General features: G+C 44.2%; 1 protein-coding gene across 1 annotated transcript in view; it reads left to right on the forward strand.

The window, feature by feature from the left end:
- LOC130284872 (glutaminase kidney isoform, mitochondrial-like) overlaps positions 1 to 22657 on the forward strand; it is a 1293621-nt gene that overhangs the window by 945131 nt on the left and 325833 nt on the right. Inside the window, exon 11 of the mRNA XM_056535756.1 lies at positions 3001 to 3051. Within this exon, the coding sequence (XP_056391731.1) occupies positions 3001 to 3051 (51 nt within the window). The remainder of the gene's footprint in view (positions 1 to 3000; positions 3052 to 22657) is intronic.

Below are 22657 nucleotides of genomic sequence, written 5' to 3' on the forward strand. Positions count from 1 at the left end.
TGAGACCTGTAGTGCGCCAGTAGAGCACTTTTCACCACCATATGGGGTGTTTTCTGAATCGGGAGAAATTGGGCTTCAAATTTTGGGGGGTATTTTCTGCTTTAACCCTTTGTAAAAATGTAAAATTTTTGGGAAAACAAGCATTTTCGGTAAAATTATTATTATTTTTTTACATATGCAAAAGTCGTGAAACCCCTGTGGGGTATTAAGGTTCACTTTACCCCTTGTTACGTTCCCCAAGGGGTCTAGTTTCCAAAATATGATGCCATGTGTTTTTTTTTTTTTTTGCTGTCCTGGCACCATAGGGGCTTCCTAAATGCGGCATGCCCCCAGAGCAAAATTTGCTTCCAAAAAGCCAAATGTGACTACTCCTCTTCTGAGACCTGTAGTGCACCAGTAGAGAACTTTTCACCACCATATGGGGTATTTTCTGAATAGGGAGAAATTGGGCTTCAAATTTTGGGGGGTATTTTCTGCTTTAACCCTTTGTAAAAATGTAAAATTTTGGGAAAAACAAGCATTTTCTGTAATTTTTTTTTTTTACCTATGCAAAAGTTGTGAAACCCCTGTGGGGGTATTAAGGTTTACTTTACCCCTTGTTACGTTCCCCAAGGGGTCTAGTTTCCAAAATATAATGTCATGTGTTTTTTTTTTTTTTTGCTGTCCTGGCACCATAGGGGCTTCCTAAATGCGGCATGCCCCCCGAGCAAAATTTGCTTCCAAAAAGCCAAATGTGACTACTCCTCTTCTGAGACCTGTAGTGCGCCAGTAGAGCACTTTTAACCACCATATGGGGTGTTTTCTGAATCGGGAGAAACTGGGCTTCAAATTTTGTAGGGTATTTTCTGCTATTACCCTTTTTAAAAATGTAATTTTTTTTTTTTTTTTTACATTTGCAAAAGTCATGAAACACCTGTGGGGTATTAAGGCTCACTTAATTCCTTGTTACATTCCCCGAGGGGTCTAGTTTGCAAAATGGTATGCCATGTGTTTTTTTTTTTTTGCTGTTCTGGCACCCTAGGGGCTTCCTAAAGGTGACATGCCCCCAAAAAACCATTTCAGAAAAATGTTCTCTCCAAAATCCCCTTGTCGCTCCTTCCCTTCTGAGCCCTCTATTGCACCTACCGAACACTTTACATAGACATATGAGGTATGTGCTTACTCGAGAGTAATTGGGCTACAAATACAAGTAAAAATGTTCTCCTTTTACCACTTGCAAAAATTCAAAAATTGGGTCTACAAGAACATGCGAGTGAAGATTTTGAATTTTCTCCTTCACTTTGCTGCTATTCCTGTGGAACACCTAAAGGGTTAAAACACTTACTGAATGTCATTTTGAATACTTTAGGGGGTGTAGTTTTTATAATGGGGTCATTTATGGGGTATTTCTAATATGAAGACCCTTCAAATCCACTTCAAAACTGAACTGGTCACTGAAAAATAGTGAGTTTGAAAATTTTGTGAAAAATTTGAAAATTGCTGCTGAACTTTGAAGCCCTCTGATGTCTTCCAAAAGTAAAAACACATCAATTTTATGATGCAAACATAAAGTGGACATATTGTATATGTGATCCCCAAAAAAATTATTTTGAATATCCATTTTCCTTACAAGCAGAGAGCTTCAAAGTTAGAAAAATGCAAAATGTTCATTTTTTTCATCAAATTTTGGGATTTTTCACCATGAAAGGATACAAGTTACCATAAAATGTTACCACTATGTTAAAGTAGAATATGTCATGAAAAAACTATCTCAGAATCAGAATGATAACTAAAAGCATTCCAGAGTTATTAATGTTTAAAGTCACAGTGGTCAGATGTTCAAAAAACGCTCTGGTCCTAAGGTGTAAAATGGCCTGGTCCTTAAGGGGTTAATCTCTCGTTGCAGATGTCTGGCCCAGATCTTCACAAATATTTTTTGATCTGTACTAAGTAGCGAAATCGGTCTAAATGCATCCATATGCTGATTGTCTTTCCCCTTTTTTGGAACAATTTGCATTTAGAGTAATATTGGCTTCCGCCATTGAGGGCGACAATTCACATTTATCTAAGGATTCATTAAGCCTTACAGGACCCATGACCTACCGGTACATCATGAGTCCGCTCCCATTCTATAGTGCAGGGCCACAGCGAGGCCCCGTGTCATAGCGGGTCGGGCCCCGCCTCTAACAACGGCTAAGACCCGTGGCTAATAGAGCGTGGCACTGATCGCAGTTAGCTCTGGGGGCTGTTCGGGATGTCCTCGGCAAAATTGCTGTCTGCACTGTACCCTGACGATACCTGTAATGAGGAGCCTGGAGCTCAATTTTGTTGTGTCAAGCATCAATTAGTGGTTCCACCTCTCTGTCCCCTTCCTCTTTGGACCCTCCCTTTTTATGGCACCATTCTCACATTGCTGGGTCTTGTTAAAATGCTGCCCCCCCCCCCCCCCAGATTTCTGGGGGTTCCTACGCCCCTGTGTTGATGTACAAAAGAAAAATCTAATTCATCTATACGGTAGTGCCATGGACTATTCTTCTGGTCTTTTCTCACTTATTTTACTGTCAAGTCACAGATACCGTCTTTTTATGTAGCACCAACCTATTCTGCAGCACTATACAATTCTGGTTGTACAGTACATAAACAGACATCACAGAATTACACAGAACCTACAATCTATAGCAAAACTGTAAGCAGTAAAATAGTTAGATCTTTCTTTAATTTTTAATTTAAATTGAAAACTTTATACTCAAAATTTTTTACTCAAATACATTTGGTTTATCCGTACTGTAAAAAAAAACTATTAGCTTTTCTTGAAGAGTTAAAATAAATGGGAAATTGTGATCTTCAATAATATTCTCATCAGAGTGAAATTGTGCATCAACTCAGTAGAGACTCATTAGGGACATAGGTTGAACTTGATGGTCTTTTTTTTCAACCTTATGAACTATGTAACTATGTAACTTTGATCTTTGTGATGTATAAAATATATTAATTTTTTGATTATTTATTTTTTAATCACAGTGTTTTCCGGAACACACTGACATGGTGGGAACCTTAGATTTTTATTTCCAGGTAAGAAAATGTTAATATTTATTTACTTGAATTTATTTAAATGGTCAGTATAAATTTAGGGGTTATCCACCCTTTGAACACAAATTTAAAGAGCCCAAATGTCATAAAATAACATAAAATAATTTTACATACCTCTCTGAACCTGCGACCAACCTGCATAAAACCTGTGACAGACACTCTGGTCTATGTTTCCTAACGTCCAACATGTCACCGTTGCAGACAATTAGTAGTCTCAGCGGTCATGTGCAAGACTACTGTAATCACTGCTCAACAATAGGCATGTAACGGCTAAAGTCTTTTTTTGAAAAGTATGAGGGTCTTTCAGTGGTGGATGGGAAATGCCTCTTACTCAAAAAGAATTTCTAAAGCAGCTTAGGTGCGTGTTTTATCGAGTAACGTACAAATAACTCTAGATTATTAAATGGTTGGCTTATGGGTTGTAGCTGGAAAAGTGTTTGTCTGAGCAGTATGCCTCAAGAGTTCCAGTATTGATATATTATATGAGGTAAAAGGTATATTTTCCTCTTTTTTCCCCCTAATCAATATACACACATTGTGGAGCATTTATCGAGACTGTGTCCGTTTAACAAAATGTCCTGCTAGCACACAGGTTTGCTGGATTTGCGCCTCTACATAAATCCAGTGAGCCCATGTGCCCATGCTGAAATCTCCACTAGTTCTGCACTAACAGATTTCAACATCCATTTATGATTGTTTGCAAGTGTAAATTGCCATAAACCCACTCCCCCTTCACATGAAACCACAACCTTATTTTACTAAGCCATGCCTATTCGAAAAGTGCTTGTGAACAAACCCAAATATTCGCACAACAGCTGGAGCTCATGTACAAGTTGTGGAAATAGTTGCAGTTTTCTCTAGTTCAACTAAAAATGCATATGATAAATTCCTCCCTAGTCCTCTAATCAGAGTGGTTAAGTGAAACCAGTTGTAAAAATCTGTGCAGAAGTAGCAACAAACATACTAAAAAAACTGAAATCACATTTAGGCTGTGTAAATCTACAGTGCATTGCAATTTTTATCTCTAAAGGGAAAGTACAATGCAGCTCTTTCAGTTACAGACAACGCTTGTGTCTTAAGCCATGTTCACACTGCCTATTTTGTGTAAAATGTCCACCTGGAAAATACAGGCGGACATTCAGCACATTTAAATGATCCAGTGGGCTAGGACCACCCGGAAATGCACTCATAGACGACAATACTTAAAAATTTAGCAGCAAGTAGCAATGCTATATCACGCGATTGTTTTGACCCCTTAGGGTGGAGAAGGTGATCGTGGATATGTGTGCTAATTTTCACATTGTTCTGACCAGAACATTGCACAATCCAATATGGCTGCCACAGCATGTGATGTGATGTTTTTTTTAAGTATTTATTTAAGTTTTTTTGCATAGAAAGATAACAAACATTGCCAGCCTATCAAGATAAAAAAAAAAGAGACCCACAGAGCGCTCCGTAGTGCAATAAAACCAACTTGAGTGACATCAGTTGTAAAATGAAAAATTGCTCACCCCAGAGGTTGTGTTAGCAGGCAGGCACAACACTGGTAATCACATGTAGTAGAATCTCCACAATGCAGCCAATCCCTCCACTAAGATTTGGTGTCTCATATACAGCACAATTCCTCCAACCACACCGGGATTCAAGTAGACGCAAACAGTGGATAGCCACAGCAGTCGAAATGGCACTCAAGCGATAAGATGCGGTGATGGTAAAAACATTTAATATGAACAACGCGTTTCAACGCCAGAGCCGGCGTCTTCATCAGGTTCTCAAACATATGAAAATACAGTGCATATATATAGTAAAACCACCCAGTATACATAATTAGATAATTGACCTACATCTTGCTCCAGAGCCGCGCCATCAGCCAAACAGGCGGAAGTGATGTACAGGTCACAGGGCAAGGCGGAAGTCGTCACAGGTAAGTAGCGATAATAAAATATACAATAACCATTTCCAACAATAATAATAATATAAATTCACACGAAATGAGAATCTCCAATTGTAACAGTTTACATAGTATTCTCAATCGTTTCATTAAGCCCGTCTGGATACAGACATTTGAGCTTATAGATCCAATAAGATTCTTTATTAATAAGTTTCCGAAAACGATCTCTAGTATCTGCTGGAATTAGATCTATTATTGTCAGCTTAAGGTTTTCCGGATTTTTTATCCTGAAATTGGATAAAGTGACGAGATATACTATGGAGGGGGAAGCCCTTTCTGATTTTGAACCTGTGTGTATTCATGCGGGACCGCACCGTCTGAACGGTAAGGCCCACATACTGCAGTTTGCAAGGGCATTCCAATAGGTACACCGCGTAACTGGACTCACAATTGCAGTTGTGTTTAGTATCAAAAGACTCATTCGTGACATTAGATACAAATGTATTGCGGCCCTCCTGTATAATCATACAGCAAAGGCAACGTGTTTTATTACATTTTTGTCGCATTTTTTGTCTTTTCCTGGATCCAATAAATTGTGGGACTTGTTAAAATATGTATGGATGTCTCTATCTGGTTTTTGTATATTTTTCAATTTACTGGGGGCCAGAAAGTTGCGTAAAGACATGGGTTTTCTAAAAGTGATACCAGGGTCTTTAGGTAGTAAATCTTTAAGGACTGGGCCAGTGTTTCCTCAAAATTCTACAAATAGAGTAGGAGGCACAATTAACCCCTTAAGGACTCAGACCATTTTGGCCTTAAGGACTCAGACAATTAAATTTTTACGTTTTCATTTTTTCCTCCTCGCCTTCTAAAAATCATAACTCTTTTATATTTTCATCCACAGACTAGTATGAGGGCTTGTTTTTTGCGCGACCAGTTGTCCTTTGTAATGACATAACTCATTATATCATAAAATATATGGCGCAACCAAAAAACACTATTTTAGTGGGGAAATTAAAAAGAAAAACGCAATTTTGCTAATTTTGGAAGGTTTAGTTTTCACGCCGTACAATTTATGGTAAAAATGATGTGTGTTCTTTATTCTGAGGGTCAATATGATTAAAATGATACCCATTATTACATACTTTTCTATTATTGTTGTGCTTAAAAAAAATCACAAACTTTTTAACCAAATTAGTACGTTTATAATCCCTTTATTTTGATGACCTCTAACTTTTTTATTTTTCTGTATAAGCGGCGGTATGGGGGCTCATTTTTTGCGCCATGATCTGTACTTTTTTTGATACCACATTTGCACATAAAAAACTTTTAATACATTTTTTATAATTTTTTTTAAATAAAATGTATTAAAAAAGTAGCAATTTTGGACTTTTCTTTTTTTTCGTCCATGCCGTTCACCGTACGGGATCATTAACATTTTATTGTAATAGTTCGGACATTTATGCACGCGGCGATGCCAAATATGTCTATAAAATTTATTTTTTACGCTTTTTGGGGGTAAAATAGGAAAAAACGGACGTTTTACTTTTTTATTGGGGGAGGGGATTTTTCACTTTTTTTTTTACTTTTACTTTTACATTTTTTTACATTTTTTTTACACTTGAATAGTCCCCATAGGGGACTATTCATAGCAATACCATGATTGCTAATACTGATCTGTTCTATGGATAGGACATAGAACAGATCAGTGTTATCGGCTATCTTTTGCTCTGGTCTGCTCGATCTCAGACCAGAGCAGGAGAAGCCAGGAGCCGGACAGAGGAAGGTGAGGGGATCTCCGTGCGGCATTCTGAATGATCGGATCCCCGCAGCAGCGCTGCGAGCGATCCGATCATTCATTCAAATCGCGCACTAGATCCCGGCACCTGAGGGGTTAATGGCGGACGCCCGCGAAATCGTGGGCGTCGGCCATTGCCGGCGGGTCCCTGGCTGCCATCAGCAGCCGGGATCAGCCGCGCATGACACGGGCAATGCCGATGCCCGCGGTTATGCACAGGACGTAAATGTACGTCCTGGTGCGTTAAGTACCACCGCACCAGGACGTACATTTACGTCCTGCATCCTTAAGGGGTAAAAAGTGGTGAGGAAATTATGTTTAATCTCTTTCGGAGTATCATTATTAACAGTTTTTAATTTGATTTTAGATTGCACCAGATCTCTCTGTTTCAAATATTTTGTACTGTTATAAGCTTGTGTTTAAAATTTTTGGGGATACTCCTCTTTGAATCTTTTTTGTAAAACAACAGATTGTGTTTTAAAATTGGAGTCATCCGTACAGTTCTTACGTATTCGCAAACACTGGCCAAAAGGCACATTTCAGAGCCATCTTGGATAATAGCAACTCCGAAAATCTAAAAAGCTATTTACATCCACAGATTTAAAATGGGTCTTGGTTTTAATCATGCCGTCAGTAGCCTTAAAAATTTCCAGATCTAAGAACCATGACTCCGAAAAATGGGAGGTAAAAGTAAGTCCAAAAGTATTCTTATTAATAAAATCCACAAACTGTAGTGCCTGTTGGTGTGACTCAGTCCATAAGATAAAAAGATCATCAATGTATCTTTTAAAATGATAAATATATCTAAAAAAAGGGGAATTAGCCTGTGTGATGTATTGGGACTCAAATCGCCCCATAAATAAATTTGCATAACTTGGGGCGAAACGAGTCCACATCGCACAAGGCTGACAAAAAATATGGCCATTGAATTCAAAGCAATTATGCTCTAAAATAAATTGAATCGCTTCAATTAAAAAATCACATTGATCAGAATTAAAACTGTCACACGCTTTTAAAAAATTTAAAATCGCCTGAGTGCCTAAAGTGCTATCAATGTTTCAATAAAGTGCCGATACATCTAAGGTTAAAAAGGAACAATTATCCGGAATGTCAAGTTAATTTAATTCTCAATTGGGTGGAGTCTTTAAGATATGCCGGTAATTCCAGAGAAAGAGAATTAAATAAACCTGATATTCCGGATAATTGTTCCTTTTTAACCTTAGATGTATCGGCACTTTATTCAAACATTGATAGCACTTTAGGCAAAAAACGAAAACAGAAAAACAAAAAACAAAACAAAAAACGAAACAAAACAAAAGTCTATTTTTTGTAAATCTGACCACTGTCACTTTAAGCATTAATAACTCTGGGATGCTTTTACTAAATAATAATTATACTTAATAATTAATAAATTTGATTCCGAGATAGTTTTTTCGTGACATATTCTACTTTATGGTAGTGATAAATTTTCGTCGATACTTGCATCATTTCTTGGTGAAAAATTAAAATATTTGATGAAAAATAATATTTTTTTGCATTTTTCTAACGTTGAAGCTCTCTACTTGTAAGGAAAATAGATATTCCAAATAAATTATATATTGATTCGCATATACAATATGTCTACTTTATATTTGCATCATAAAGTTGACATGTTTTTACTTTTGGAAGACATCAGAGTGCTTCAAAGTTCAGCAGCAATTTTCCAATTTTTCACAACATTTTCAAAATCAGAATTTTTCAGGGACCAGTTCAGTTTTGAAGTGGATTTGAAGGGCCTTCATATTAGAAATAGCCCACAAATGACCCAATTATAAAAACTGCACCCCTCAAAGTATCCAAAATGACATTCAGTAAGTGTGTTAACCCTTTAGGTGTTTCACAGGAATAGCAGCAAAGTGAAGGAGAAAATTCAAAATCTTAATTTTTTACACTCGCATGATCTTGTACACTCAGTTTTAAAATAATAGGAGAAAAAGCCCCCCATAATTTGTAACACAATTTCTCTCGAGTAAGGAAATACCTCATATGTGTATGTCAGGTGTTCGGCGGGCACAGTAGAGGGCTCAGAAGGGAAGGAGCGACAATGGGATTTTGGAAAGGGAATTTTGCTGAAATGGTTTTTGGGGGGCATGTCACATTTAGAAAGCCCCTACGGTGCCAGAACAGCAGAAAACCCCACATGGCATACCATTTTGGAAACTACACCCCTCAAGGCACGCAACAAGGGGTCCAGTTAGCCTTAACACCCCACAGGTGTTTGACGACTTTTCTTTAAAATCGGTTGTGTAAATGAAAAAAAAAAATTTTTCACTAAAGTACAGTTTTTCCCCCCAAATTTACCATTTTTACAAAGGATAATGGGAGAAAATGCCCCCCAAAATTTGTAACCCCCATCTCTTCTGAGTATGGAAATACCTCATGTTAGGACGTAAAATTCTCTGCAGGGCGAACTACAATGCTCAGAAGAGAAGGAGCGCCATTGAGCTTTTGGAAAGAGAATTCGTTTGGAATGGTAGTCAGGGGCCATGTGCGTTTACAAAGCCCCCCGTGGTGCCGAAACAGTGGACCCCCCCACATGTGACCCCTCACAGAACTTAATAAGGGGTGCAGTGAGTATTTACACCCCACTGGCATTTGACAGATCTTTGAAACAGTGGGCTGTGCAAATGAAAAATTTAATTTTTCATTTTCACGGACCACTGTTCTTCTGAGCATTGTAGTTTGCCCACAGAGCACTTTACATCCACATATGGGATATTTTCTTACTTATGAGGTTACAAATTTTGGGGGCTTTTTTCCTATTTTCCCATGTGAACATGAAAAATTTAGGGTAACACCAGCATTTTAGTGAGATTTTTTTTTTTTTTCATTTTGACCTCCAATTTTAATGAAAATTCGTCAAACACCTGTGGGGTGTTAAGGCTCACTATACCCCTTGTCACGTTCCGAGAGGGGTATAGTTTCCAAAATGGGGTCACATGTGGGTATTTATGTTTTTGCGTTTATGTCAGAACTGCTGTAAAATCAGCCACCCCTGTGCAAATCACCAATTTAGGCCTCAAATGTACATAGTGCGCTCTCAATCCTGAGCTTTGTTGTGCGTCCGCAGAGCATTTTACGCCCACATATGGGGTATTTCCGTACTCAGGAGAAATCGCGTTACAAATTTTTGTGGTCTTTCTTTCCTTTTACTGTTTGTGGAAATAAAAAGTGTGGGGCAACACCAGCATGTTAGTGTAAAAATGGTTTTCTTTTTTACACTAATAGGCTGGTGTAACCCCCAACTTTTCCTTTTCATAAGGGGTAAAAGGAGAAAAAGCCCCCCAAAATTTGTAGTGCAATTTCTCCCGAGTACGGAAATACCCCATATGTGGCCCTAAACTGTTTCCTTGAAATACGACAGGGCTCTGAAGTGAGAGAGCGCCATGTGCATTTGAGGACTAAATTAGGGATTGCATAGGGGTGGACATAGGGGGTATTCTACGCCAGTGATTCTCAAACAGGGTGCCTCCAGCTGTTGCTAAACTCCCAGCATACCTGGACAGTCAGTGGCTATCCAGAAATGCTGGGAGTTGTTGTTTTGCAACAGCTGGAGGCTCCATTTTGGAAACACTGCCGTACAATACGTTTTTCATTTTTATTGGGGGGGGAGGGACTGTGTAAGGGGGTGTATATGTAGTGTTTTACCCTTTATTTTGTGTTAGTGTAGTGTAGCGTTTTTAGGGTACATTCGCACTGGCGTGTTATGGTGAGTTTCCCGCTAGGAGTTTGCACTGCGGCGAAAAATTTGCCACAGCCCAAACTTGAAGCAGGAAACTTACTGTACACCTGCCCGTGTGAATGTACCCTGTACGTTGGCATGGGGGGGCAAACCTCCAGCTGTTTCAAAACTACAACTCCTAGCATGTATTGACAGACCGTGCATGCTGGGAGTTGTACTTTTAAAACAGCTGGAGGCACACTGGTTGGAAAACCTTCAGTTAGGTTCTGTTACCTAACTCAGTATTTTCCAACCAGTGTGCCTCCAGCTATTGCAAAACTACAACTCCCAGCATGTACTGATCGCCGAAGGGCATGCTGGGAGATTTAGTTATGCGACAGATAGAGGTGCTTAACTACAACTCCCAGCATGCTGTTTGCTTTTTGGGCATGCTGGGATTTGCAGTTTTGCTACATCTGGAGGGCTACAGTTTATAGACCACTGCACAGTGATCTCCAAACTGTGACCCTCCAGATGTTGCAAAACTACAAATCCCAGCATGCCCAGACAGCAAACAGCTGTTTGGGCATGCTAGGAGTTGTAGTTTTGCAAGATCTTGAGGGATACATTTTAGAGACCACTGTATAATGGTCTCAAACTGTAGCCCTCCAGCTGTTGCAAAACTACATATTCCAGCATGCCCAAACAGCTCTCTGGGCATGCTGGGAGTTGTAGTTTTGCAACATCTGGAGGGCTACAGGTTAGAGACCACTGTATAGTGGACTCAGACTGTAGCCCTCCAGATGTTGCTAGGCAACTTACCGGCTCCTGTAGGAACAAGGGAGCTGTCCTCTTCTGCCGCACGTCATCGTCACCCGCCGATAACAGTCGCCTGCAGCCTCCGGATCAGTAAGTGAATCTTCGGCGCCGGTCCCCCCCGGTTTCCCTGTCCTGCCCCGCCTCTTGTGGGTGGGCAGGATGGGGAAAACGAAAGTTAACCCCCCCGCCCCCGATCTGCTATTGGTGGTTGCGTCTAGACCACCAATAGCAGGAATAGGAGGGGTGGCACCCCTGCCACCTCACTCCTATCCCTTTAGGGGGATCGTCGGTGTCTTAGTCAACCGCGATCCCCCTTATATTCCGGGTCACCATAGACCCGTAATGACCCGGAATCGGTGCAAATCGCAAGTGTGAATTCACTTGCGATTTGCGCCGATCGCCGACATGGGGGGGTCTGATTACTCCCCTGGGCATTTGCGCGGGGTGCCTGCTGATCGATATCAGCAGTCATCCCTGTTACGCCGAGCGCTCCGGGTCCCTGCTCCTCCCCGGAGCGCTCACGGCTTCTCTCTCCCCGCTGACCGGGAGCGCTGCACTGACATTGCCGGCGGGGATGCGATTCGCATAGTGGGACGCGCCCGCTCGCGAATCGCATCCCAAGTCACTTACCCGTCCCGGTCCCCGGCTGTCATGTGCTGGCGCGCGCGGCTCCGCTCTCTAGGGCGCGCGCGCCAGTTCTCTGAGACTTAAAGGGCCAGTGCACCAATGATTGGTGCCTGGCCCAATTAGCCTGATTAGCTTCCACCTGCTCCCTGGCTATATCGCCTCACTTCCCCTGCACTCCCTCGCCGGATCTTGTTGCCTTGTGCCAGTGAAAGCGTTTAGTGTTGTCCAAGCCTGTGTTACCTGATCTCCTGCTATCCATATTGACTACGAACCTTGCCGCCTGCCCCGACCTTCTGCTACGTCTGACCTTGCCTCTGCCTAGTCCTTCTGTCCCACGCCTTCTCAGCAGTCAGCGAGGTTGAGCCATTGCTAGTGGATACGACCTGGTTGCTACTGCCGCAGCAAGACCATCCCGCTTTGCGGCGGGCTCTGGTGAACACCAGTAGCCTCTTAGAACCGGTCCACCTGCACGGTCCACGCCAATCCCTCGCTGACACAGTGGATCCACAACCTGTAAGCCGAATCGTGACAGTAGATCCGGCCATGGATCCCGCTGAGGTGCCGCTGCCAAGTCTCGCTGACCTTACCACGGTGGTCGCTCAGCAATCGCAGCAAATTGCCCAACAAGGACAGCAGCTGTCGCAGTTGACCGCCACGTTACAGCAACTTCTGCCTCTGCTACAGCAGCAACCATCTCCTCTGCCAGCTCCTGCACCTCCTCCACAGCGAGTGGCCGCTCCTAGCCTCCGCTTGTCCCTGCCGGACAAATTTGATGGGGACTCTAGACTCTGCCGTGGATTTTTGTCTCAATGTTCCCTGCATATGGAGATGTTGTCGGACTTGTTTCCTACAGAACGGTCTAAGGTGGCGTTCGTAGTGAGCCTTCTTTCAGGAAAGGCCTTGTCTTGGGCCACACGGCTCTGGGACCGCAATGATCCTGCCACAGCCACAGTCCAGTCCTTCTTCGCTGAAGTCCGTAGTGTCTTCGAGGAACCAGCCCGAGCTTCTTCCGCCGAGACTGCCCTGCTGAACCTACCTGGTCCAGGGTAATTCTTCAGTAGTCGAGTACGCCATCCAATTTGTACTCTTGCTTCCGAATTATCTTGGAATAACGAGGCTCTCTGCGCGACCTTTAAAAAAGGCCTATCCAGTAACATCAAGGATGTGCTGGCCGCACGAGAGATTCCTGCCAACCTGCAAGAACTTATCCATTTGGCCACCCGCATTGACATGCGTTTTTCTGAGAGACATCAGGAGCTCCGCCAGGAAAAAGACTTAGATCTCTGGGCACCTCTCCCACAGTATCCTTTGCAATCTACGCCTGGGCCTCCCGCCGAGGAGGCCATGCAAGTGGATCGGTCTCGCCTGACCCAGGAAGAGAGGAATCGCCGTAGGGAAGAAAATCTTTGTACTGTGCCAGTACCGAGCATTTCTTGGTGGATTGCCCTATTCGTCCTCCACGTCTAGGAAACGCACGCACGCACCCAGCTCACGTGGGTGTGGCGTCTGTTGGTTCAAAGTCTGCTTCTCCACGTCTCAGGCCGCCCGTGCGGATTTCTCCTTCTGCCAACTCCTCCCTCTCAGCCGTGGCCTGCTTGGACTCTGGTGCCTCTGGGAATTTTATTTTGGATTCTTTGGTGAATAAATTCTGCATCCCGGTGACCCGTCTCGTCAAGCCGCTCTACATTTCCACGGTCAACGGAGTTAGATTGGATTGCACCGTGCGTTACCGCACAAAACCCCTCTTAATGTGCATTGGACCCCATCACGAAATGATTGAATTTTTCGTCCTTCCCAACTGCACCTCTGAGGTCCTCCTCGGTCTGCCATGGCTCCAGCTTCATTCTCCCACCCTTGACTGGACCACCGGGGAGATCAAGAACTGGGACTCTGCTTGCCACAAGAAATGCCTCTCCCCCCCTCCCAGTCCCGTCAGGCAAGCCTCAGTGCCTCCTCCTACACCTGGTTCCCCCAAGGCTTATCTGGACTGTGCCTTGCCTCCTCATGGCCCCCGTCCTGGTGACACCCTGCCCCGTGCCAAGCTTCACCCTCTGCCCTCCCTCCCCATTCCCACTCCTGCTGTACGGCCTGCCTTTGAGGAAACCCTTCAATCACTCCCGGTGTCCTCATCCCATGGGAAGCAGTTGCCGGACAAAGAAAGGGGGAGACCTAAGGGGGGGGGGTACTGTTACGCCGAGCGCTCCGGGTCCCTGCTCCTCCCCGGAGAGCTCACGGCTTCTCTCTCTCTGCAGCGCCCCGGTCAGACCCGCTGACCGGGAGCGCTGCACTGACATTGCCGGCGGGGATGCGATTCGCATAGCGGGACGCGCCCGCTCGCGAATCGCATCCCAAGTCACTTACCCGTCCCGGTCCCCGGCTGTCATGTGCTGGCACGCGCGGCTCCGCTCTCTAGGGCGCGCGCGCGCCAGTTCTCTGACACTTAAAGGGCCAGTGCACCAATGATTGGTGCCTGGCCCAATTAGCCTGATTAGCTTCCACCTGCTCCCTGGCTATATCGCCTCACTTCCCCTGCACTCCCTCGCCGGATCTTGTTGCCTTGTGCCAGTGAAAGCGTTTAGTGTTGTCCAAGCCTGTGTTACCTGATCTCCTGCTATCCATATTGACTACGAACCTTGCCGCCTGCCCCGACCTTCTGCTACGTCTGACCTTGCCTCTGCCTAGTCCTTCTGTCCCACGCCTTTTCAGCAGTCAGCGAGGTTGAGCCATTGCTAGTGGATACGACCTGGTTGCTACTGCCGCAGCAAGACCATCCCGCTTTGCGGCGGGCTCTGGTGAACACCAGTAGCCTCTTAGAACCGGTCCACCTGCACGGTCCACGCCAATCCCTCGCTGACACAGTGGATCCACAACCTGTAAGCCGAATCGTGACAATCCCGGTCCGGTCCCCGCCCGGCACACGGCGGGGACCGAAATTCCATGGGCGTATGGATACGCCCTTCGTCCTTAAGGAGCAGGACGCAAGCCCTTCTTCCCCAACAGGTTAAATTCAGGGAGTTTAAATTGAAATATTTGATTGTTTTGGGGTTTTTTTCTGTTAAATTTGGCAATCCCCAAATCTAAACCAGAACTCTTTCTCCAGAAGGAATGAGGACTCATCTGCAGACAGCTGTTTCGATTAAGGAGGGAGGGAGGAGTGCAGGGCAGGCCAGACAGGTATTGGTAGTCGGGGACAGACAGGGCGATCTGTCACAAAGACCGGGATCGCCGAACAGTGTGTTGTCTTCCAGGCGCTCGAGTTCGGCACATCGCGGATCAGGTTGACAGGTTGCTGGGTGGGGCTGTAGACGAGCCAGCAGTCATGGTACATGTTGGCAGCAATGACAATGTTAGAGATAGAAGTATTGAAGGAAAAAAGCTGCGATGGCGCTCCCAAGGAAGTAACCCAATTCGTGGGTATTGATGCAAAATAATTTATTCTTACAACATAAGAAATCAAAGAAAATAATAAATAAATATAAAGCAAGACGCGTTTCGGGAGTCACAGCTCCCTTTTTCAATTGCAGGTGGTTGCTGTATGGCAAGGTAACAGGTATATGTGTTTAAATACATGAAAAAATGGCGCCAAAACCAGGTGAGCTGGTGACGTCATGTGGGGTAGATGCCAGGGCCAGGTAAGGGCCCGGCATTAAAGACCTAAATAATAAACATATTCAAAGAAGGGGCATGAAAACCCCATAAAACATGTAAAAAATCATAGGTATAGTCTTTTACAGGAGTATTTGGAATTTCAAACTGAACCGCGAGAAATGTCCGTGGTGGCGACCAATCAGGAAGCTGCCGGCGTCCGTGGGACCAATCAGGAGGCAGTAGGAGGAGGCTGTCATCGCTGTGCAGGGTTGCCGCTGTTGGGAATGAATGGAGACGAGCCTCTTGAAGCTGATTGGCTGCGTGCTGCGAGAGGTGAGGAGGTGGCCAATCTGGAGCGAGCCGTGCTACGCTGAGTGCAGTTACGATGTCAGAAGGGAACATAGGCCGTATGGGGATAAGTCCAAAGATAGTGGGCAGGATGCTGATTGGCTGTCCGAGATCTTAGATAAGGGGGGGCGTATAAGTTCGGGTTGCAAGTCTTTGTCGCTGGTGGCGATGGAATAAAGTTCAAAATTGTCTGCCAATCGCTAGAGGCGTCGGCGGCAAATCCATTTTGAATAATACGACCAATAGCTTCTGGGCAGTTCCCGGCGGCGACCAATCATGAAGAAGGATGTGTTGTAGTGCTGTCAGGATGCCGGTGTCAGACTTTTTCATTGTCCGGACGGGCTGTCGTCTAATCTCGAAGTCCGGAGCACACTCGGAACTTGTCCTAGAGGAGCTGGAAACCTGTAAGGGAGTAAGGAGGTAGACGGGGAAGGGAGAGACAGGAGGTATTGGCGGCAGCTTGCTGTTAGCTTGTCCCGCATTGAGGAGGCATCTGGTACGGCTGTAATCGAAGCTCAGAACACACTTGGAACTTGTCATGGAGAAGCTCTAAACCTATAGGGGAGTAAAGAGGTAGAAGGGGAAGCGGTGGGCGGTGTCAGCGGAGATGTGTTTAATGGGTGTGATGGTGTGACACCTGAAGTCGCTGCTGTGTTTTTCCGCTGCATGCCTGGAGACACTGTAGAGTTTGTACCCCTTGGTTGACATTGGATCTGTGCTTGTTGATGCGTTGATTCAGTGGTTGGATGGTATGTCCGACATACTGGAGACCACAAGGGCACTCGAGGAGGTAGATCACGTAGGAGGTGCTGCAGTTGATGAAACTCCTGATGGGGTAAGTGATGTTGGTGACCTTGCAGGTGAACTTGGTGCATTTGTTCACAATGTTGTTGCAGCATTTGCAGAGTGGTTCGCTGCACTTGTATGAGCCGGTGACAGGTCGGGTATCCAGCAGGGTAGTTTGTTTCTTTGGTGCTTTGAGCTTGCTGGGTGCCAGCATATTCTTGAGAGACTTGTTCTTTCTGAAAGTGATATTAGGTCAGGGTGGCAAAATGTCTTTGAGGAAGGGGTCCAGCAGGAGAGTCTTCCAGTGGTCAGTGATGATCTTCTTGATGCTTTTGTGGTCATCATTGTAGGTAGTGATGAAGTTGAAGGAGTGGGTATGTTCAGGTGGGTCATTGTTGGTGACCTTAGGTTTCAAACACTCTTTCTGTGAGAATTTGCTAGCCTTGAGTTTGCTCTGGTTGATGAGTGAGGTGGGGTAGCCTTTGGATTTGAAACGCTGGTCCAGGATTCTACTTTGGTCCACAAAATCAGAGGGTTCGGTGCAATTTCTTCTGATTCTTTTGTATTGACCAAAGGGGATGTTCTGGGTCCACTTCTTAAAGTGGCAGCTGTCATAGTTGAGGTAGCTGTTCCTTTCCACTGACTTGAAGTAGGTCTTAGTCTGGACCTGGTTGTCCTTGGTGTGGTAGACAATGACATCCAGGTATTCAATGGAGTCCCTTGAGTGGTTAGAGGTGAATTGGATGTTCCAGGAGTTTTCATTGAGGGACGTGAGGAAGTTGTTAAAGTTTTCCTTGGAGCTGTCCCAGATGATGAAGATGTCATCTATGTATCTTTTGTACAGTATACAGTGTTTGAACAGTTTATGTCTGTACAGTACTGTATCTTCGAAGTGTCCCATGAAGAGGTTAGCGAGACTAGGTACGAATCGGCTCCCCATCGCTGTGCCACAGCACTGGTGGTAGATGTTGCCGTTGAACTGGAACGTATTGTTCTGCAGTATGAAGAGGATGCTGCCCAAGATGAATTGGCGCTGGAGTGGTGGCATGGTGGGATCACTCTGAAGAAAGTGGGATACTGAAGCAATCCCCAGTTGGTGGTCAATGATGGTGTACAGTGTTGTAATGTCCATAGTCAACAGGCTGTAGTGACTTTCCCACTTAACCTCGAGGATAGAGCTGATGAAGTCTGTGGTGTCCCTGGTGTAAGAGGGTAGCGCTTGGACGTATGGCTGTAGGATGACGTCCACGTACTGTGACAGATTTGATGTCAAGGAGTTGATGCCGGCGATGATAGGTCTCCCGGGTGGGTTCTTCTGGGCTTTTGTCAGGTAGTAGAACAAAGGGGTGTCTGGCTCTGTGATGTTAATATAGTTGTACTCCTGCTTTGTGATGATGCCCTCTGTCAGACCATGGTTGAGTAGTTTGCTGAGTTCTTTCTGTTGGTCAGTCATGGGGTTTCTTGACAACTTGCTGTAGAAGGTGCGGTCGGAGAGGAGCCTTTGTGATTCCTTCAGGTAGTCTGTTCTGTTAAGTAGGAAGATGCCGCCGCCTTTGTCAGCTGATTTAATGACGATGTCGGGGTCATCTGCTAGTTCTTTGATGGCTTTTCTCTGTTGAGATGTGAGGTTGCTGGAGCCCTTAGGTCTGTTGCAGGGTTTGCAGAGTCTCTCAAAATCAGTTGATACTCCGGCGGCGAAGGTGTCGATGAAGTTGCCTTTATGATGAGCTGGAAAGAACTGGGACTTGGGTTTGAGTCCACTGTAATGTGGTGGAGGATCAATCGGTGTGGCAGATACCGATGTCTGTGCAGCTGCAGGTGTCTCTTTCGCGTAGTGGCTAGGTAGGTTGAAATGTCTTTTAAGAGTTAATTTCCTGATGTAGGCATTGAGGTCCAGGAACAAGGTAAAGTCATTAGGTCTGGCTGATGGGCAAAAAGACAGACCTTTCTGGAGGACACTCTCATAGTATTTAGTGAGAGTTTTGCTGGACAGATTGAAGATTTTTACTGTGTCCAGGTGGGTGGAGGATGGAGTAGGTGGTTCAGAGTCTTTTACTGGAAGTATTGTTTCTTTCTTTCTTTTTCCTCCTCTGCATCCTCTCTTTCTTTTTTGTTGTGTTCTGGTATGTAGTGATGCTTGCAGCGGCGGGGCCAGTGTGAATTTCTCCAGGTACTGGTTGATGATCCCCGCTTGTACGGCCTTCACCTGGAGCGGTGTGGTGTCGCAGTTCAGGGCCGGGGGAAGGACTAAAAAAGACTCAGCCAGGGAGGCGTTGACCGTGGAGAAGTCCCCCAGGTCGGTGACTTTGTTTCCCTGGAAGTCGGGGGGTGATAGCGGGTAGCCGGCTGTGGGGGTGAAAAAAGAGGTGGTGTCTTTGGAGGCAGATTGCAGTGGTGTTGATTGCTGGGTGCGTGGCGGTGTGATGCTGCCATGCACCGTGATGAGGGAGTCACCGAAGCATGTGGAGGACTCGTTAGCTGGTGAGTCGAAGCGACCAAAGGGTAGCCGAGGTGGAGTATTGCTGCGGTGGATCGCCGAACAGTGTGCTGTCTTCCTGGCGCTCGAGTTCGGCACATTGCGGATCAGGTTGACAGGTTGCTGGGTGGGGCTGGAGACGACCCAGCAGTCATGGTACATGTTGGCACCAATGACGGTGTTAGAGGTAGGTAAAGTGTCCTTAAAAATTATTTCAGGGACTTAGGCCGCAAGCTTAAGGCAAGGACCTCCAAGGTAATATTTTATGAAATATTACCTGTACCACGAGCCACACCAGAGAGGCAGCGGGAGACTAGGGAAGTAAAAAAAGTGGCTCAGAAGCTGGTGTAGGAAGGAGGGGTTTGGGTTCATGGAGAACTGGGCCGACTTCGCTGTCGGATACCAGCTCTACCGTAGGGACGGGCTGCACCTCAATGGGGAGGGTGCAGCTGTGCTTGGGGAGAAGATGGCTAGAAGGGTGGAGGAGTGTTTAAACTAGGGATTGGGGGGGGGAATCTACAACATAGAGGGGGAAGATAGTGTAGATAGAGGGGGGGGGACTTAATAATATACCTGGGAGGGGAGCGGAGGGAGGGGTTAGAACAGTTAATAGGGATAGGCATCATAGGAAAAAAAAAACATACACCATTGAATTGCATGTTGACTAATGCCAGAAGTCTGTCCAATAAAACAGATGAGCTGGAGTTGAAAATTTCTGAGGAGGATTATGACATAGTGGGTATAACAGAGACTTGGTTGGATGATAGCTGTGACTGGGTGGTCAACATACAGGGTTATAGTCTATTCAGGAAGGATCAGACAAAACAGAAAGGGGGAGGAGTTTGTCTTTATGTAAAGACCAGTCTGAAGGCCGCAGGAGGATATTTGGGAGGGAAACGATGTGGAGTCACTATGGGTAGAAATATATGGAGATTAAAAAAAAAAATTCTGATAGGGGTTTACTATAAGCCACCAAACATAATGGAAGAGCCAGAAGATCAATTATTGAAGCAAATAAACAAGGCAGCAAATCAAAATGATGTGATAATAATGGGGGACTTTAATTATCCTGATATAAACTGGGAGACTGAGACCTGTGAATCTCATAAAGGAGCATGGCATGACCAGAGGGGGCACCCTACTAGACTTAATATTAACCAACGTACCTGAGAGAGTAATTAATGTGCAAGTAGAAGGACACCTAGGAAATAGTGATCATAATATAATACATTATAAATTGTTATTCATTAACCCCTTAAGGACACATGAAGTACCGATACGTCATGTGTCTGCTCCCGATCTATAACACGGGGCCACGGCGTGGCCCCACGTCATAGCGGGTTGGGCCCGGCCTCTAACACGGGCCGTGACCCGTGTCTAATAGCGCGCGGCATTGATCGCGGTGCCACGCGCTATTAACCTTTTAGATGCGGTGTTCAAAGTTGAACGCCGCGTCTAAAGTGAAAGTGAAAGCATGCTGGTTAGCTCAGGGAGCTGTTCGGGATAGCCGCGGCGAAATCACGGCATCCCGAACAGCTTACAGGACAGCCGGAGGGTCCCTACCTGCCTCCTCGCTGTCTGATCGCCGAATGACTGCTCAGTGCCTGAGATCCAGGCATGAGCAGTCAAGCGGCAGGATCATCGATCACTTGTTTCCTATGAGAAACCAGTGATCAATGTAAAAGATCAGTGTGTGCAGTGTTATAGGTCCCTATGGGAGCAATAACACTGCAAAAAAAAAAAGTGCAAAAAAAAAAAGTGAATAAAGATGTTTTAACCCCTTCCCTATTAAAAGTTTGAATCACCCCCCTTTTCCCATAAAAAAAAAACACAGTGTAAATAAAAATAAACATATATGGTATCGCCACGTGTGGAAATGTCCGAATTATAAAAATATATCGTTAATTAAAGCGCATGGTCAATGGCGTGCGCGTAAAAAAAAATTCCAAAGTCCAAAATAGTGCATTTTTGTTCACTTTTTATATCATGAAAAAATGAATAAAAATCAATAAGTCCTATCAATGCAAAAATGGTACCGCTAAAAACTTCAGATCACGGCGCAAAAAATGAGCCCTCATACCGCCCCCATACGTGGAAAAATTAAAAAATTATAGGGGTCAGAAGATGACAATTTTAAACGTATTCATTTTCCTGCATGTAGTTATGATTTTTTCCAGAAGTACGACAAAATCAAACCTATATAAGTAGGGTATCATTTTAATCATATGGACCTACAGAATAAACATAAGGTGTCATTTTTACCGAAAAATGCACTACGTAGAAACGGAAGCCCCCAAAAGTTACAAAACTGCATTTTTTTTTTCAATTTTGTCTCTCAATGATTTTTATTCCATTTTGTCGTAGATTTTTGGGCAAAATGACTGACGTAATTACAAAGTAGAATTGGTGGCGCAAAAAATAAACCATCATATGGATTTTTAGGTGCAAGATTGAAAGAGTTATGATTTTTTAAAGGCAAGGAGGAAAAAACGAAAATGCAAAAACGGAAAAACCCTCGGTCCTTAAGGGGTTAAGGGAATCTCTCGAGGGGCCACTAAAACAATAAACTTTAGGAAGGCAAAGTTCGATCAACTCAGAGAAGCCCTTAACAATATAAAATTGGGATAATGTCCTCAAAAAGAACAATACTGACACTAAATGGGAGACTTACAAATATCTTCAATTCTCACTGTAAGATGTATATACCTTACGGGAATAAAAGGGTCAGAAATAAAAGAAAACCAATATGGATGAATAAAAATGTTAAGGGAGCAATAAATGACAAAAATAAAGCATTTAAACTACTAAAACAGGACAACAGTGAAGAAGCATTAAAAAACTATAGAGAAAAATCTAAAATATGTAAAAAAAAATGATAAAAGCTGCAAAAATAGAGACAGAAAGACTCATTGCCAAAGAAAGTAAAGCTAACCCCAAAATGTTCTTTAACTATATAAATAGCAAAAAGGTCAAAAATGAAAGTGTTGGCCCTTTAAAAAATGATGAGGATGAAATTATAAACGGGGATCAGGAAAAAGCAAATATATTAAACAAATTCTTCTCCACTGTATTCACCGAGGAAAATAAAATGCCAGGTGAAATACAGCGAGAAAAGTTAAACTCCCCAGTACAGGTCACCTGTGTAACCATGGAAGAAGTACAGTGCCGCCTACTAAAAATCTAAATAGACAAATATCCTGGTCCAGATGGCATTCACCCCCGTGTTCTAAAGGAACTAAGTAATGTAATAGACAGACCCCTATTTTTAATATACAGGGACTCTATAGTGACAGGGACTGTTCCCCAGGAATGGTGCATGGCAAATGTGGTGCCAATATTTAAAAAGGGAACAAAAGGTGACCCCGGGAATTATAGACCTGTTAGTTTAACCTCCATTGTATGTAAATTGTTTGAGGGTTTTCTAAGAGATGCTATTTTGGAATATCTTGATAAAAATAAATGTATGACTCCATATCAGCATGGCTTTATGAGGGATCGGTCCTGTCAAACTAACCTGATCAGCTTTTATGAGGAGGTGAGCTCCAGACTGGACCT

This window comes from Hyla sarda, chromosome 8 (assembly GCF_029499605.1).
Source record: "Hyla sarda isolate aHylSar1 chromosome 8, aHylSar1.hap1, whole genome shotgun sequence".
NCBI classification, from domain to species: Eukaryota; Metazoa; Chordata; class Amphibia; order Anura; family Hylidae; genus Hyla; species Hyla sarda.